Here is a 19,333-nt window from a genome sequence, read left to right as displayed (position 1 = left end):
GATTACTTGATAACCCCACATCAATGAAGATAGAGATACAATGGGAGGGAGGGATGAAAGAGGTCTCAACAAAATTACCTGTGATGTCTGGAGAAGCAATGCCTGATGAAAAGTGTTAGTTTCTAAGAGGCCAAATATAATGTAAAATGTCAGTAAGATTTTTCAATGCTTGTTGGTTATTTAGTTTATGTTGTAAAATAATTTGAAATATAACTACATAAAAATATCACTATAATATACAGCCCATATTATAAGGGTTGTGAGAACCATGTATGAAGAACAAAAGACCCTCACATAGTCTTATGTGATCCTGCAAGGCAAATAAAAAATGGGTTACTTAATTTTATTCATCGTGCATTCAAAATTGCTAATCCATAAAGGCATAAACAAAGGAACACACTTCTTATCTATTAGTCAACTATAATTATTTTCTTTCCATGTAAACTTTTATTGATGATTCTACTCATCCTGAGCTCTAGTGTTTTAGATGTTATGAATTGAAATTGGCATCAAATGGAAGGCATATAACAAAAACACTTCGCTTATGAAACATGGTTCTGTCGGAAAAGCTTTGGCCAAAACTTTAGCCTGCTTCCAATCTACTGACTTATGATTCAATACAAGATATGGCCCTAGATAACGACGAATTATAGAACAGAATCTTTGTTGCCAACCCAGACAGAATAGTTGGGATAAATATACATGAATTATTAGCTCATTTCTATAAATTAATATGAAACTTTATTGCTCAAAAACACAGAGCACAAGAGAAATAATCTGAAGGAGAACAAAAAAAGCCAAACAGACAGTTTCAAAATCCCTTCTATATTTCAAATGCTAATGGGCAGACAATCTCATTCCTATATGTCCTGGTAAAGAAGAAAGGCTATAGCTTTGCCAACAAAGTTACTACTACTGACACATCAGGATTTCACATATTAAGTCCAAGAACCAAGCATCACATCAGGGAGAGCAATGATCATTTTTAACACATATTGAATAAAAACTAATTTATTTGCTTCACACCATGAAACTTTTTTTTTCCTTTTCAGGTACAAAACCATACAATTGATTAACTACTGAGATTTTAAGAAGAACCTGACTATGTTGCTATGCTGCATCTCTTTCAAGAAGGAGATTTCCCTTATTCCCATGCTAAGGACTCCATCTTCCAGCTCCAAGTGAATCTTTTTGGTTATAATCATATTTCTGGTAAATTCAAGGTACAGATTGGGGACAAATTCTTGGATAAGCATAGGAAAACTTCAGTACCATCTTGGTGCTCAAGTTTAAATATGTTCGGAGGTTGTCCCTCCTTTGAAATCCATTGCTTCATTTATAGTTGGAAATGAGAATGCTCCCATTGATAATGGTAGAACAAGAATGTACTTGACTGTATTGGGAGGCCATCGGACTATATAGCTCTCTTGCACATCACTCATATCGATACATAAAGCTGAGGGGCTTCAAGAATAGAAAGGTTTTGCTATGGAGTGGTGTGCCAACTTTATTTGGCCTAGTAACCGATGGTGCTAAAGCTCTGCATCTACCTGGTACACTAAAGCTCTGCATCTTCCTGGTAAAAGGAAGGAGTTTGGTGTTTGTTCTTACTCCCAGCTGAAGACGATATGCCCCAAACCTTTTCAAATGCAGTTATGAGTTACATGTGGGGGATATTGATTTTCATTAGTGAAGTGGTTGCATGGGAAACAACCTCTTTGCGAAGCAGGGGTAAGGTTCCATACATTATGATCCTTGTGACATGTTAATGAAAATCAACATCTTGTAACTCGATTTATGTATTGTTTTGAGTGATATGCAAGCATGAAGAACTCAATAAAGAAATGCTGCTTAGTCCAAGTATTCTTCAATCCATCAGCCATCTTCACCCATAATTCATAATTTTCTTCCCAAAATGCATAACTAAATATTGAAAGACGACCTCCCAATACAGTCAAGTTCATTCTTGTAGTAGCATTATCAATGGGGCATTGGAATTACCTTCAAATTCTCGTCCAACACTAAATGAAACAATGGACTTCAAAGGAGGCACAATCAAATGGGAACAACCTCAAACACATTCAATCCTTACCACATAAAACGGTACTGGATAACGCAAACACCAAGAAACACCAAGAAACAAAAATAGAGTCAAAGATGACATAGAAATTTAACTGTGTTTCAGGTTCACACAATAATATGATGTGGAATCCACAGGCGAAGCTGAAGATGATTCAATATGTAATGGAAGAAAAGTACAGTGGAGATCTCTCAAGAATACCAAAAGTTGCAGCAAGAACTCTCACCAGGAAATCCTAACTCGAAACCCCCACCCCCACATACCTCACAAAATTTTCCTAAGATCACCACAAAAAATGTCGGAGCAGGGAAAACTTCGAATCGGGTATAAGAATGCTTCAACATGTAAAATTTGCACCATCTTGAATTTATCAGAAATATGATCATAACCAAACAATAAAAGAAGGCAAATATGGTTATTATGTTCCGGCAATTTCTTTTCTCTGGTAGCATGATTCCACAAGTACACATAAACACAACCCCATTACAATAACCTGCAAATACAATGCACGGGTTGGATTCCAGAATGGTAAATAAACAAATGCAACAAGATTTGTTTCATACAACTCAGAAGTAGTTGCAGTGATGATAGTAGAGCCAGTGTCGATTTTCATCACTCGGTTCAAGTGCATTTTAATGAATGGGCTTATGGAATCGAAAATTCCTGTTTCTTCATACGCACCTGGATCTTGCGATACTCTTCACAGGTATACTCGAGAAGATCTCTTCAGTGATTCCGTTTGAGAAATACGGAAATGCCGTCCTAAAGAGAAAAAAAGGGCTCTAGCGTAGCTCTGATTCCCGATGTCCCACCCAGTCCCAAAACCCTAAAATTTCTTGTTCTTATATGATGAATGGCGGGACCAACCGAAAAAATGCCTTAGACGGTTAGTCTCATTTTGGCCCTCGGCTTTGAAAGGGGATCCGGCTCCTCTAGCGTACATCGTGCGGTTGGGAAACTCCGATCCACACGGCAGCACACATCCCAAGTCCCACCACACTAGCGTGTGGATACACGTGCCATGAGGGAAAGGAGCCCCATCCTTTGGAGGACCCGTTTTTTGAATGGTAGTTCTTTGTAGGATTCAGCCACTCAGACACAGTTTCAAAAATGGAAAAATTACATGATTAGCTATTTTTGAATTTTTATTTACAAAACTATCCACTTTATATTTGAGTTAACACTAGGGATGTAAATGGATATTCGTAGATCCGTATTCGATTCGCGTTCGTATCCGTTTAGGAGAATCCGAATCCGTCCGAAACTAATCGGATACGAATATGATAATCCCCCTATCCGACCGATTATTATCCGATTCGTTTAGCAGTCCAACGGTAATAAAATATGTGAAATATAACTTTGTGTTTGTCTATCCTTTTAAGTTACCTTATTGGATTTTGTTATCTTAGTTTTATAAATTTATAAGTTAAGATAATGTGATTTTTTTTCTAGATTTGTTATTGGTTTATATATATTATTTTATGCAATGTGCTACATGGAATTACATATCTATTAAAAAATCAAAAGTAAAAAACGTAAGAGAATAAAAGACTAAGAAGAGTAGAAGAAAGGGTAATAACTGAACTCTCAAGTTTCAACCCTAACCTTCATCATAAAAACGGTAACTATGTCAATCGATAGTCAAAAAATCGTATTCAATCTGTATTCATTTCCATTTAGGAGAACCTGTATTCAAAAAATCATTATCCGAAAATTATTCGAATTCGTTCGAATACCGATAGGATATTATCCGAATCCGTCCGAATATAAACGGATACGAATATGATAATGCCACTATCTGACCGAATTCGATCCGTTTACATCCCTAGTTAACACAAATAGACAAAAACAAGTTAAGGTTTACAAAGCTGGACAAAATAGTTTCTCTCCCTCTCTCACTTACTTTTTTAGACATTTTTACCCCTATCATTGTCTTCTCGTCCAGGCATTCTGGGTAATCATAGGGGAGGGAAGGGAGGGGCGGGTTTGGGTAGCAGAGAATGACAGCGGCGAGGACAAGGGTGGGTTACAGGGAACGGAGGATGCCTGGGCGAGAAGGCAATGGCAAGAGTAAAAATGTCTAAAAAAGTAAGTATGGGAGGGAGAGGCACTGTTTTGTCCAGTTTTGTAAACCTTAACTTGTTTTTGTCTATTTTTATTAACTCAAACATAAGGTGGACAGTTTTGTAAATGACAACTCAAAAGTAGCTAATCATGTAATTTTCCCAAAAAAAAAAATCGGATTCGTATTGACTGATTTTGATCATAACCAACTGTGATTGATCCTAGTTCTGGATATTCTGGAGTGATCAATTTTAGGGTTTTTGGGTTTAGAATGTGGGTTTTAAGATTCTAAAGGACTGATTCTAAGGTTTTGGAATCGATCCCGATCAATTCTAATAGATTCAGAATAATCGTAATTTGTTAGGGGGACCTAGCCACCTAGGTATCAATCTTGAGGGGCTAATTTGTGCAAAAATGCCAAAGATAAGAACGGACATAGGTGGGACCAACATTAGATAATGATCCTTTTTTATTGTAAGATCGTTCTGGGATGGGATTTCTCAACAATCCACCTTATAATGCCACATGGAACGTTTTTTTTTGTGAAGAAAAGAGAAAATAGATTAATTAGATACAATTTACATTAGAAGAAGTATCGGATCCTTAGGATAATGTAACATAATTAACCGAAAAAAGTTCGATAAGTATCTCAGTAAGGCAGGCAGGAAATGTGATGACCAAGATTCCTTAGCTTTTGACAGATAGATTAATCATATGTCAAGAACCAAAGCCTAACTCAATCAAATATTGTCCCATGTATATCGTTGCATCCATGTATTAGCATGCACCCTATTGGTAGTCCATGCATTAATATGCATCCTCTTTTAATTTCTGTAGCTTTGTTTTGTCATGTGACTAATTCTACTGGATTGAAAATTTAACATGTGAGCAAGGGACTTTGGATCTATTTATCCACAAAATTTGGAATCCATCTTAACTACCATAAGGCAAATATTCAGGCCATACAAGAAATCCTTCCTATGTGGACTGCCTAGGAAACCAATTGTTAAATTAAATTTTGCTAAGAGCACGAAATCCTTAGACACCCTTAGACTCCAATACAAATGTGTATCAACATCAAAATATCATTATTAAGGTAACACAGTAGAAAAATGGGGTGCTAGATATTGCTCTAACACAAACAAACCCTCGAATCCCCAAGATAAAAACCCCTAATTTCACAAAGGAAATAGAGACGAAATGACTATTTTCATAAACTTCAGAATGAGATTCCAAACATCCAAAGAGATCTTATATAACAAATCATAATACATTTTGAACTAATGAAGTGCAACAAAATTTGAAATTAAAAAATTGGCATCAAAACTTTAAAACCCTGGGCAACATTGAAAACAAAGGAAATTTAAAAAAAAAAACAAATGCCTTACTTGAACCGAGCTCTGCCCTGTGCACTTTTAGATCTGTTTCTCATTTCCGAAAACATAATATAATAGTGAATCGGCAAAGTGTGGGCAAAGATTAATGTGGCATCCATTTGGTCTACATGCCCATTAGAAAATAAAAATTTTTTTTTTAAATCATCTCCAGCCTTACAATAATTCAAGATATGACGGGAGACAAAGTCATACTTCAAGTTGGCAAACTGGATATAATTGAAGGAATGTCTTTCCAAATTTGACAGCAAGTTCCCTTTCCCATGGAACAAGTTTCCAAAATCTGTTAACTACTCAATACTAGACATACATCTGATTTACAGGATTAGGCATCTAACTAGATTATTGGGTATGCATCTATCTTCTGTCTAGATGTTTCTTTGAGTAGTCTATTTTACAGATTATTTTTTCCCATTTGGACTATCCCAGAAGCCTCATCCTCCATGGTCTCAAGCTCTTTGCATCCACATTGTAGAAGAACAACAACTCTAACCTCTTGCATGCCTGTCATACAGTAAATTTCCTGAATCAATAAATAAAACAAAATAATGAAAGCCAAAATAAAAGGCCGTTTTTTCTTCTTCCTCGAGGGTGATCCTATCTCTAATACCATGATGGAATTCTAGGGATAATGGCTCGTCTTTATGACCACAGCCCCGCTTTATTTATAATAAATGAGAGGATGTTCAAGAATAGGTACAAGTACAAGAATAGCCCTGAAAAATGATAAAGACAAAACAACCCTTGTACCCATATTACCACAACGGAATAATCTGAAGGTTCAGGTTCCTTCTGAAATGTAATATTATATGCTAAGCCAATACTTTGAGATAACCATCCAATGGTGCAAAACAAGAATATCTACAAACATGTTTTAAATGCAGTGCACTAAACGCATTTACATCAACCTACAGTTGCAATTCAAGATTTTACAGGATTATCAATTTTCTGCCAACTCTAATAATGCAGACTTGGAGGGAATAGCACCAAAATTAATAGTGCCAGATTCATTAGGAAAACACCGAATCATTCAAGAACCAAGTATGCCGATGAGCATCTCAGGAGGGATAGTTCAACCTTAATAAATAAGAGCAGATAAAGAAATTTCATGACATACCCTTCAAGGATGTCATAATATTGACTCCAACTGCTTTATTTCTGGGTCCAACCTTTCAGGTCCAACATCTTCTTCAGGGATCCTATAAGCATCTGCAATCGCCTTCCCTTTATCTAGCACCAGTGGTGGTACAGTTTGGAGGAGACTGAGGGGAAAAAATCAGGAAACATGTATCTCTTCTTCTGAAGTCTAATACGAGGGCACAATTAAGTACAGAGAAAGGCAGAATGATGTTGATAATACAGTATACCTATCCAATGCACCTACTGCAATACCAATCTGTTCTTTCATTGATGCAGGCAAAGCTTTTGGGTCATTTCTTGATGCACGTAGAAACAAAGAATCGAGTTCCTCCAAGGCTCTTCAGAAAAAAAAGCCAACAACATTAAGAACTTGGCTTGATATAAACTACTGTTATTGGATTTGGTACACTTGATCCGTGACATCAATTGTTAGATAAGTCATCTGCCTGGTAAAACAACACCCAGCTCCCATCCATTGTTAGTAAGTGCAATTGCAGGATGTTCTTGTTAAGTTGTCTAACACCAATCTGAATGGGTTCAGAATATCAAGGGCATCTATTACCAGTTTGTTTTAGAGTTCGACTACAGCATGTACTTGCATCCATTGGTGTTCTAAACAGCTTCTTAGAGAAAATTCATAGCATATGAGAAAAACAAACATAATAACTTCCCTTTACTTGTTCAGTTATTCAGGGTGGACCCTTCAGTCCGTAACATAATTATGTAACTAAAACACCAACTGCTCGATCAGGATGGGATATTGGTACATATTGCAACATGAAAGGAGAGGAACCAAATAACTTGTGGGTGCCATCTTGGAGACTGATGGAGACAATTTAGCCAACTCAGATTTCAAATTATGTACTCTCAGCAATGGTTCAAAACTCACAATCATATCCAATATTACCAAGAGAATAAAAGCCTCTTATATGGTTGATCGTAGCCCTCTATTGTATCCAAAGTACAGGTTTTAGGTGCAAAAAATATGGAACAGAACCAGCTATCAGGAGACATAACCAGCTATGAAACCAGTTTATAACTCTGGGGAATGGCATATCAACTTAAATTTGAGATCGAATAAAGTCCTAACAAAACATGAGGACTTCATTCTGAATGTAGTAGCAGTACCTGAGGCATTGGTCAACATCGTTAAAAGCAGCTTCACCATTGCCAGCTTCTGATGCATACTGCGCTACCTAAAATTTCAAAGAGAAAAATTTCAAACCCTAGAAGGAACTCAGATATGTAACTATTGAATGAAGCAAATTCATAGGAGTCTTAACTCTTAAGGGTAGAAGCATGTGAATTTGTCGATTCCAATCAAATCGTGCTTACAGTGTTAATACAAGATCTAGAACAAAGACAATGAAGACATTCGCTAAAAAGGGGGGGGGGGGGGGAGAAAGAGCAGTGACAATGAAGATATACATAGGCCTAATCAACGTGATTAACAAAAATCATGGTTGCAAATTTCAACAATGCCTGAAGTTTTCTGAATAAAAAAATGAGTCCAAAAGAGAAGGTCAAGTGGAATGAAAGAGTTCATAATTCATTGACAGAAAGGAAGCTACTGGATTTGTCATTGAATGGGCCAAGGTTCACTTGGTCAATCGACCAAAGCTCTCCTCTTCAAGGCAGCTGGAATAGGTGCTTACTATCAACAGACTGGGTGAGCAGAAAAAGCAACAAGTCAGATTTGTCATAATAGCACGCATGCTTCAACTTGCCACAGACAGCTGATTACTAACATGATTAAGATGAGCTACAATTCATCTAGGAAAATACACAGCAAGAACTACCAGTTAATCACTCAATGGCACCAACCATATGAGCAAAAAAAGGAAAAAAAAGCAACAACTCCACACCACTTCAATTCAAACATGAGGTCATGAGTTCAACTCTCCTGGGGCCTAACTATAAAAAAAAAAAAAAAAAAAAAAAAAGTGTAATCAGCTCCCTTAATGTGCCTATATTGTTCAAGGCTGCACAAGTGGGTGTGTAGGTTAGGCTCTGGTGGCGCAGTTTAGGTTTTTGGCATCGTGCTTCTGCCATGGCGGTCCCCCCCTCTAGGGAGGCTCACCCCCCTGATCCTCCGCCTCTCTCTGTTCCTGCTACGTGTGGGACAGCTTCGTTTGCCTCGGTGGTGTCCAGATCAGCTGCGATGCCACCTGTCCATGTGGAAATCAAAAAGCCTACATCGCACTTTGGAGTTCCGGCTATTTTCTTCTCCAAGGAAGATCTCGACGTCTCTGAGAGGGCGTTTGCAACCACACTTGTGGCTAAGTGCAGCTACGGAAAGCCTGCTCTCTACCAGATCAAAGATCATCTTCAGAAGACCCTTTTCTTACAGGGCGATGTGGTAGTCTCGACTTTGGATCCAAGACATGTTCTGCTGCTGTTTGTTCTTCCCGCCGATTTCGTCAAAGTGTGGCTCAAGGCTCAGGTGCACATTCAGGGGTTTCTCTTCAGGTTTATGAGATGGTCGCTGGATTTCGTCTCTGGGTGGGAATCGCCGCTGGCGCCTGTGTTGGTGTCTCTTCCAGGTTTCCCAGTTAATCTGTATCAGGGGAATTTCCTGGTCTCTATCGCTGGGGCGATTGGTAGAGTGCTGCGTGTGGATGGTGCTACAGCCAATTGCACAAGGACTGTGGCTGCTAGGGTCTGTGTGGAGGTTGACTTGCGAGAGGAACTCCTATCTAAAGTCTAAATTGGTTGTGGAGCATCGGGTTTTTTTCAGAAATTTTTTTATGAGAATAGACCTGACTACTGCGACAATTGCTCGAAGATTGGTCACAGGTCAGATGCTTGCAGGCGTGTGTCTCGAAGGGCGAATGTTCCAGGGGCTGTGGTGGATGCTGTCGGCAATGCCATTGCTGGGGACACCACTGCCGACAGAGATGTAGCAGGCGTCTTTATCCCAAGGGGTGAAGGTACTTCGCATGTTGTTCCAGATGCCGTCCGAGAGCCAGCGCTGGGGAGTTCTCGCCGGAGGAGGGGTCGTTGGAGATCTGCCGTAGGGCAGGTGGCTGATGAGTCTCTGCCGGTCGTTGGAGGGCAGCTTGATAGTTCTGAGACAGAGAGGCGAGACGGTTTGGAGAGGGGACAGTTGCAGGCGCAGGAGGGAGAGGCCCCAAGTTCTTCGGTGAGAGGCTTGGCCCAGTCAGCAGAGGGAGAGGCACTACCTTGTGTGGTGGCTGAAGAAGCCAGGGAGGGCGGAGGTATTGTGGTGGTGCCAAAGGGGACTGCTGAGGAAGAAGAGGTTCCCGAAGCGGAGAATGCAGCAGGCTTGTGCGCAGAAGGTGGGGAGGCCATGGCAAGTGCTGGCAGTTTGGTGGACTTGAGTCTGGCTGTGGTGGCTACGAGAGACAATGAGAGTTTACTGGGCATAGGCAGTGACACCCAGGGAACTCGCTCGCAGCTTGAGGGGGTCAGGGGTCAGTGGTCTTTCGATAATAGAGCTCTGCAGCAGGGCTCGAAGGATGACCATAGTTGTCATGGCGTCGCCATGGCGCCGCCATGGTGTCCTGGCGCTGGGGGAAATGGCATATCGAGGTCCGCCATGGTATATGTATAAATATCGAGCGATATGGCTTCCATGGCGTCGCCATGGACGCCATACCACGATATATGGGTATGTCGACTGATATTTGAACATTTAATGTATAAAAGTCAGGTTTATATATATATATTTTTTAAAAACGATTTAATAACTTAGATGCTTTTTCGTTAATGTGTATTGGAGGTGTAACTTGAAAAGTTACACCTGCAATACACATTATCATAAAACTTAAAAATATTAAACATAATAACTTATACCCTAATGGGGGGAAATAGGCTAATCTATATTTTCATACTTTCATATACACTAATGGATATTACACTTTCATGAATTAAACCATAGTATATTAGTAGTACACTTTCATGTTGATTTTTGATGTTATAGGACATATATTATAGCATACTAAATGACATAAAAAATAGAGAAAATAAAAAATAAAACATGGTCGACATGGCATGTCGATATATCGACGTGATACCCCTCCACCGACTTGGATTGCCGTGACGCCATGACAACTATGAGGATGACAGCTGTGCTTCAGGTTTGTCTGACTCAGCTTTGGATCGTCAAACAGTGCTGAACAGTTTGAGGGCTTTCAATGCCACTCTTGAGGAGAGGATTCGCAACACCCTTGGGAGGCTTCAGACAGGGGGCAGTGCCTCCGAACCTGCAGGTCGTCGTGTGCGAAGTCGGGTGCATCCTAAAACAGCCTTTATTGGTGCTGCACATATGTACAACAGGAAGAAGATAAAGAAGACAAGGCAGGGGGGCACAACAGAGGAGGAGACCAGAGACGGGTAACAAGATCGATGCGATCGTTTGCTGCCCAAAGCAATAGTTTCTGATGAGTTGTGTATTTTGGAATGCCAGGGGCGTTGGAAATAAGCCTACGATTAGGCGGCTGAAATCTTTGGTGAGTTTGCACAAGGTAGATATTGTTGCTGTTGCTGAACCAAAGGCTCAAGTGTCGAAAGTGCGGTATGTGCTTCGGAAGATCGGTCTGGATGAGGTACATGTGGCAGACAGGTTCTAGGTTTTTTGGATGGCTTCTCTCAAAGTCAAGGTGGAAGAGGAACATGACCAGTTTATTACCTTTGAATGTGAAGAGGCGAGTAGGGGGTTTTTCTTTGTTACCTTTGTCCATGCCCGGTGCTTAGCTTTGGAGAGAAGGGTTTTGTGGGATCGGCTAGAGGCTTTCTCGGGAAGGGTCTGCCATCCTTGAGTGGTAGGGGGAGATTTTAATGCTGTGTTGGTACCTGATGAGAAGTTGGGGGGCAGGCTGGCGTGTTCGCAATCAATTGATGAGTTTGGGGCCTTTGTGAGTAGGGCTGGCCTGGTGGATGCGGGCTATGTTGGTAACATGGTTACTTGGTCTAATAATCAAACTGGGGCAAGCAGGGTGTTGGCTAGACTCGATAGATTCTTTGTTAGTACTTCTTGGCTTAATGCTTTCCCCAGGAGCACTGTGACCCATTTTAATAGGACCTGCTCGGACCATGCGCCACTTGGGCTCTCCTTTGAGGTGGCTAGTTTGCATACATTCTCTGCTTTTAAATTTCAGCAAATGTGGCTTCGGCACCCCGGTTTCCAGGACTTTATTAGGGACCAGTGGGCCCGACCGGTGGTTGGCTCGCCTCCTTTTGTTCTGTTTATGAAATTAAAGTTGCTTCGCGGGGCGCTTCGGAAATGGAATAAGGAGGTCTTTGGCAACATCCATCAAAAAGTCAGGGATGCAGAAGACAGTGTGAGTAGGGCAGAACTTGTGTTTGACCAGCAGGTCACTGAGGAATCCAGGGGGGCGCTAGGGGCAACTAAGGAACACCTACAGGAGATGCTGCTTTAGGAGGAGATATTCTGGAAGCAAAAGTCCAGGGTCACTTGGTTAAAGGAGGGGGATCGCAACACCAAGTTTTTCCATTCTATGGTAAATGACGCAGGAGGCAGGCCAGCATTCAGAGAATTAAAGGGGGAGATGGGGAGTGGATTGTTGACCCGGAAGGGGTTCAGGCAGAGGCGGTGAGGCATTTTTCAAGAATCTTTACCTCGCAGGGCTGTGTGGTAGATCCCAAATGGTGTTTCTGAGGCGGATAATGCAGTGCTCCTTGGCTTGCCCTCTTTGGAGAAGGTGAAGGGGGCGGTGTTCGCATTGTCTTGTGACAGTGCACCGGGACCAGATGGCTTCTCGGGACATTTTTTTACAGCTTACTGGGAGGTGGTGGGCAAGGATGTCGGAGCGGCGGTCTAGGATTTTTTTACTGATGGAGAGTTACCCAGGAGCTTCACCTCCGTCAACCTGGTGCTCCTTCCCAAGAAGGAGAATCCAGAGGTAATGGCTGATCTTCGCCCCATTAGTCTTTGCAATTTTGCTTATAAGATTATTGCCAAGATTTTTGCAACCAGGCTAGCAGGTGTCCTTCCTTCTATCATTGCGGAAGAGCAGGGGGCGTTTGTGCAGGGCAGGAACATTCATGATTCTATCTCCATCGTCCAAGAGATAGCCCAGGATATCAACAGAAGAACTAGGGGGGGCAATGTCATTCTAAAGCTTGACATGGCTAAGGCCTATGATCGGTTGGAATGGGGTTTCCTTTGGCAGGTGCTCTCCAGGTTTGGTTTCTGTGAAGCTTGGATCAGCTTAGTTAAGAAGATGGTGGTAAATTGTTGGTTCTCAACTGTGTTAGGGGGAAGGCAATCCGGATATTTCAAGTCAACTAGAGGAGTGAGGCAAGGGGACCCTCTTTCTCCCGCCCTTTTCATTATTGCTGAGGAGGTTCTTAACAGGGGCATTAAAATCTGTTCTCTGAAGGACATGCTTCTTTCTACAAGCTTTCGAGAGGCTGCCCAGGGGTTTCTCATTGCTTGTGTGCAGATGACACAATTATATTCTCCAGGGCGCTGAAGGGATCCCTAAGGTAGATCATGGGGTTTCTTAAGAGATACGAAGGATTCTCAGGTCAGCTTGTAAATAGGCAGAAGAGTTGTTTTGTTTTGAGTGGCTTGGCATCCCTGACCGAGGCCCGCCTGGTAGGTGAAATCACAGGTTTCACAAGGAAGGCGCTCCCAATCACTTATTTGGGTGCACCGCTTCACTTGGGAAGGCTGAGAATTTGCCTATTTGATGGGTTGATTGATAAGATTAGAAGCAAAGTAGCAGGCTGGCAAGGAAGACTGCTGTCCACAGGAGGTAGGATCACTCTGTTAAAGCATGTGCTGTCTTCGATCCCTATACATGTCCTAGCTACGCTGTCGCCGCCTATAGCGGTCACTCGGCGGATTTACGGTGTTTTTGCTGATTTCCTTTGGGGAAGCTCGGAATGGGGGAAGAGAAGGCACTGGGTTGGTTGGCAGAAGGTTTGTAGGCCGCTAGAGGAAGGTGGTTTGGGGATTAGACTGCTGGAGGATGTAGGCCTTTCACTCAGGCTAAAAGGACTGTGGAGAGTCCTAATGGAGCGGTCACTCTGGAGTGCTTTCTTTAAGGCAAGGTTCTTTAAAAACCAGCATATAACTCTGTCAGAGGTGGCTGGGACTGGGTCTAGGTCTTGGCGGAACACTTTGGAGCGCAAAGATATACTATTGCACAATTCCAGATGGTTACTAAGAGCTGGTGACATTTACTTTTGGCTAGATAACTGGATGGGTTTTGGCCCTCTCATTGACACCGTGGATAATGGACTTGTGGTTGATTTGGAGCTGCGGGTGAAGGAGGCCATTGGGGAGGAGGGGTTCGGAGGCGGAGGTGTGGCAAGATAGACACGATGCCATTAGAGATAGCATCTCGTCAGGTGCTTTCTTCCTATCGGACAGAGAGGATGTGTTAGTCTGGATGCTCTCAAGCAATGGTCTGTTCTCTACCAAGGCGGTTTGGCAGGAGGTATGAGGTGGGGCAGCAACGGTGCCATATGCAAAGTGGATTTGGAATCAAACACTCCTAGTGAAAGTGGGTTTCTTCTCTTGGCAGCTGTTGAATGGGAAGTTACCAACTGATGACTCATTGATGTCGTTAGGCATCCCGCTGCATCCAAATGTGTTTGTTGTGGGAGGCCTAGAAGGGAGACCACCGACCATTGCCTCATTGCAGGAGGCACAACGACTAGGGTGTGGGGCTACTTCTCACGTTTGTTCGACATAGCCCTGCCCCCTACCCAGGATGCAAGGAGCAGGGTTTTGCATTGGCAGGGCGGCCATTGTCTTAGTGCCTATGTTACAGGGATTCTGCCATCTTTGGTCATCTGGGAGCTGTGGAAGGAAAGGAACAATAGAAGACATGGGGAGAAGAAGAGGACAGCTAGTAGCATTATAGAATGTATTAAAACCTGGGTGAGGGAGCTTCACTACCCGCCCAAGGTAGGCACTTGGGGTTCTGTCAGAGATGGCCTCCTTTTACAGTGTCTGGGCTTGATGCCAACGGTCCCCAGGCGGAAGCGACCTATTTTGGTGTACTGGTGCCCCCCGTTTTTCTCAGTTAAGCTGAATGTGGATGGCGCTTGTCGGGGAAACCCTGGCCTGGACGGTGGGGGAGGGATCATCAGGAACCGGCAAGGGGAGGTTCTGACTGCTTTCTCTAACTTTTATGCCCCTTGCACTAATTCCATGGCGGAGTTGAGGGCGTTGAGGGATGGGCTAAAGGTGTGCCAGGAGATGGGTCTTTTGGACGTGGTGGTCAATTGTGATTCTGAGGCTACTGTCAAAGTAGTTAATTTGAACAAGTGTAGATTGTGGAGAGGATGGTACCTTTTCAAGGAGATTCAAGACTTAATGGTTGAAACAAGGGCCTGTATTGCCTTCGCCTTTCAGGAAAGCAATAGAGCGGCAGACTGGTTGGCCAATCATTCTTGTGATACTGAGGCTTCGACCAGGTTTCAGCCTGGTTGCATCCCTTTGGGGCCGCTGCAGGCCATTCTACGTGAACACAAGGCTGGTCTTCCAGTTCTTCGGAGTTAAAGGTTGACTTTAGTTCTCATGTAAGGGAGGGTTAGACTTTTCGAGTGGTGAGTACTCTTATTGTCGTGGGCTAGGGTAAGGCGGAATGTCTCCCCCTGTATTCTTTATTATTTTATTTGATTTAATAAAAGCTTAGGGGCCAGCCCGGGTCCCAGGTAATATTCGGGTTTAAAAAAAAAAAAAAAAACTCACCATAATAGTTCAACCATCTCCCCTTCCCTCTACTATAGGCTATAAGCTCTTTTCACTTCTGAGTTCTGATTCCTATTTAGAAACATTCTGGACAGAGAGAGAGAGAGAGAGAGAGAGCACCCGCTACAAAAACTGAACTGAAACCACCATAGTCAGGGATTTCACTGTTATTTTAACCTCTCTAATGTTGGATTTAGGATTCCAATCACTAAATCTCCAACTAGACTAAGATAAATAGGAGTTAATTTTGAAAGAACTTATTGTCAACCATTTTTAGATATGAATCTATCTGATTCAAAAGGGAAATACTTGCATCAGTATCTCAATTTCAATTCAAACATGGGTTTGATTCACACTCTATGTTCTGAGAAATATTTACCATCCGAAAAGAGGAAAAAACGGAGTCTTTGTCTACAGAAATGCATTGAGAAACGGCAGATGAATAGAACCTTTTAACGAGATAGTGCATTTTCAAATCTTTCAAAATGAAATCTGTTCCAAAAATATATGCCATGGTTCCTTACTTCGACAGGGTGCAAATATCTAAATTTCACCCTTTTAGATACTTTTTCAGACCTATTTTCGATACTAAGTGGCAGTCACAATTTTTTATGTATTTTTCATGATATTATGCATGGATCAGATATATCATGGCTAATTCCTCAGAAAGGAAACGAGGATTCTGGCCCAGCTGGTCCCACTGGAGAGGAGAGTTTTGACTGCAAAAAAGGCAGGGGTGCGTCTGGTGGTATGGTATATAAGATCACGGCTGCATTAAGTAACTGTAACAAAATTACCAACTGAACCTTTTACCTTTATTTTATTCCAAAATACCCTTCACACAACATAAAATTAACAAATACCCTGGCAATGAGAAATTCAAGTCAAGCTTTATATTTTTTCAAAATGCAAATACAACCCTTCTCCAGATTGATATAACAATGACCCAGTGAAATGTTTCCTCAAATTTTCTTCTGGAGGAAAATAATTGGAACTCCCATACAAAGAAGAAAATTGACTATTTGCTGTATTGGATGCACCTGAATCATGGAGCCTAGAAGACTGTTTAATTGGTGCCCTTCTGTTGGGGAAACCATAGGCTGGATTTTAATAAATGAGATTATCTTAACGACTTACTTGCTCTTTCTGGAGAGAAAATACAATGTGGTCCACAAAAAATTCAAATCTTAGGTTGTTAATCTATGCTTAGCATGGAATATAGCATATCCAAAATTGCTCTGTGGACCAATATATCAACGATTGGTCCAAAAGTGGGAGAAACTACCATCACTGCCTTTTAATTCCTAAAAAGTCTCCATCTGATCCTCTCTTCTTCTTCTTTGGGATAAAACCACCTTGTCTGAGACTTTCAAAGTGGAGGGGAAAAAGATGAAAAAAAATAAAATCTACAAAAACCAGACATTAATCTATAAAATGCAGAAGCTCAATTTTACACAACTACTACACCACTTCAAGAAAGATCAATGAAAGAATGTAACTAAAATAATACAATGTGGAAAACAGTTCAGCCACTCTAAGAACCAGTAGAAGAAATAAGTTAATCAGAGAAAATAAAGAACACCTGAATCCTGATAGCTGCAGGATGTTTCAACTTACTGCTCGAATATTTACACGCAGAGATGCTGCAGGGCCAGAACGCAAAAGAGACCGACAAGTAGTATATTGGGGTTGTTCAGATTCCAATGTTTTCTCTGCATGAAATATAGATAGAAAACAAAATTCAAACCCCACCTTGTGTTTTCTAAAAAACCAAAAAAGATTTGTCAGCTAAATGAGATACTACTAGGATATCTTTCAAGGAATACAGGACCCTTGTTATACCAGACAAGGAAAATGTTTCATCATAACATGATCAAATAAATACTCCATTGTAGCATAATTGAAATCTATAATTCATAGAAAGAGAAATGTCAGTGTCAAACAACATTTAAAAAGGAGAAGAATAAGAAGGCCATCCTCTCTGAAAGTAAGAATTCACAGAAAGCAAACATGAGAAAAGATAAAGGCCAATACCTAAGTCCTTAATCTGTGATTGAGTCAATAGAACAGCAGGTACATAGACTTCTAGTGGGTCAAGCTTTTTCCTGGTAACACAAAAAAATGTAAACAATCATGCTCCACCTGTATGCATGTAAAATCTTTTTAGCATAAGCATCACTGATCATCATTTTCTATGAAAACTCCAAACTTAATAATCAACTAAAACCTATATCCACAACTGAAAATGTGTAATAATTTATGCAAAAATAACTGCTTTGTGGAAAAGGTGTTGTGCTACTGTATCTGCAAACAGATGAAGTAACTATGAATCCAAAAACCATAACCAATTCAAATTTAACTAAACCCAAAGCCATGAACCATTTGAACTAATTGAAGTTTCCAGTTTCCCAAAGCTGCTGAGACAGACCTTAGTGGCTCCCACAAGGGTGCTGCTCTAGGCTTTGGATAGTTGATTCCGCCTACACAACTACGAAGCTTGATCCAACATCAGTAATAGGGATTCAATCCAGCCGCGCCTCCCCCTTCCTGCGGCTACTTTCCTTGAAAACCTAGGCCGACTCACCGGTTCAACAATCCAAAAGATGAACCTCATCAAACTGTAGTCCAAAAGATTTCATAGACAGTTCTCAAACTTCAATCCATGCCCATGTCAAATTTCCTTGTTAGAGCTAAAAGGATTCCAAAGGTAGAGGTTCTGTTGTACTAAGTCCTAACTGCTCCCTGTTTCCATTTTCTCCCTTAATATCAAAACAGAATCTTTCTTCTTTAAATGATATACAACTAATTAGCTCCTTCAGAGAATAGATTCCTTGTCTGGAACAATTGACTCACCAATGCAAACTTTGAAGAGAAAAGAAATACATTACTTTTGATTGACCAGACTCAATTCTATTGACTTGTGTAACCTTTGCTAACTTTATGTTGTCCATTTACTTGGTTTAATATCAATCTTTTTATACTATCTTTTGTTCTGAAACCATTATGAAAAATGCATTTTTTTCAGCTTATTTTCTTCCGGTGAGTGTGGAACCGCTAGGTTTTGATCCTGGGCTGCCTCCCAGTTCCTCTGATGTAGACCCACATTGACTAGTCATTATAAGTTGAAGTGATAAATAATCTTCTAATTGTAAATTTTGTGGTTGGAACAGTCTAGACGATATCTAGGTCAAGTTAAGACTTGCTAGATACAATTTTTTTTCGAGGTGGATATTGGTTTGAAGCAAAATCCAAAATTCCACCATAACCATACTGTCCAATCATTGTTACCAGTGACAGAAGGATCTTGCAAAAGCATGGATGATAGAGAAGAGATGCAAAAACACTCACTTCTTGACGTACTTATCCAAAAGAGTGGCGGCGTTAGCGTCTGCACGAAGAAGAGGCAAGCAAACGGTAAAGACAGAAATCTGGTAGTTTCGACATTTGATGTACACCTTCAGGCGCACTCGGAGTAGCTATGGTAGAATGAAACTGGAAAATATGATGGAATAAACGAAAGAAACCCAGATAAGAAAGCAAGAAGAAGAGGAAAGAAGCGTACGTGTAGGGGTAGAGAGGCAGAGGCACTGGTGGAGGAAAAGGAGAGTGATGGAGACGGTCCGCCTGCTTTGGTGGCCATTTGGTGGGGAGGGGAACCAAGCACACCTTGCCCTGTAACAATCCCTCTTTGCTTTGGAGGTTGGAAGTTTTGATGCGAGAGGACGCGAAATAAACAAGGTTGAACAGAAAGGGCCGCCCACCACACGCGCGCTGGTTGGGACGGTGGCCATGCCTATTGCAGTCACAGAATTTCACATGCGCTCCTCCGCTCCGCCGGAATTATACTCTTCCCTCTCCTGTCCCTGATATGATACTTTCAGAGAGGACTGTGTGAGTGTGTGTGAGAGACCTATCAAGCTGAGTAAGAAGATAAACACGTATCACACGTGTTAGATCACAACA

The 19,333-nt window shown here is 41.4% G+C and overlaps 1 protein-coding gene across 1 annotated transcript; it reads right to left on the bottom strand.

The window, feature by feature from the left end:
* Nucleotides 1–6,417: 6,417 nt before the first annotated feature.
* LOC122654821 lies at nt 6,418–19,246 on the bottom strand. The gene is made up of 7 exons (XM_043849078.1): nt 18,933–19,246; nt 18,719–18,758; nt 17,405–17,475; nt 16,988–17,082; nt 7,807–7,874; nt 6,906–7,016; nt 6,418–6,800 (listed from the first exon to the last, which is right to left on the bottom strand). Exons 1-7 carry the CDS (start codon nt 19,159–19,161, stop codon nt 6,668–6,670), a joined length of 747 nt encoding a protein of 248 aa, XP_043705013.1. The 5' UTR covers nt 19,162–19,246; the 3' UTR covers nt 6,418–6,667.
* Between the last annotated feature and the right edge of the window lie 87 nt (nt 19,247–19,333).

Source organism: Telopea speciosissima, chromosome 3 (assembly GCF_018873765.1).
Source record: "Telopea speciosissima isolate NSW1024214 ecotype Mountain lineage chromosome 3, Tspe_v1, whole genome shotgun sequence".
Classification (NCBI taxonomy): Eukaryota; Viridiplantae; Streptophyta; class Magnoliopsida; order Proteales; family Proteaceae; genus Telopea; species Telopea speciosissima.
The sequence above is the reverse complement of the archived record's forward strand: the minus strand, read 5'-3'. Positions and strand labels throughout refer to the sequence as shown.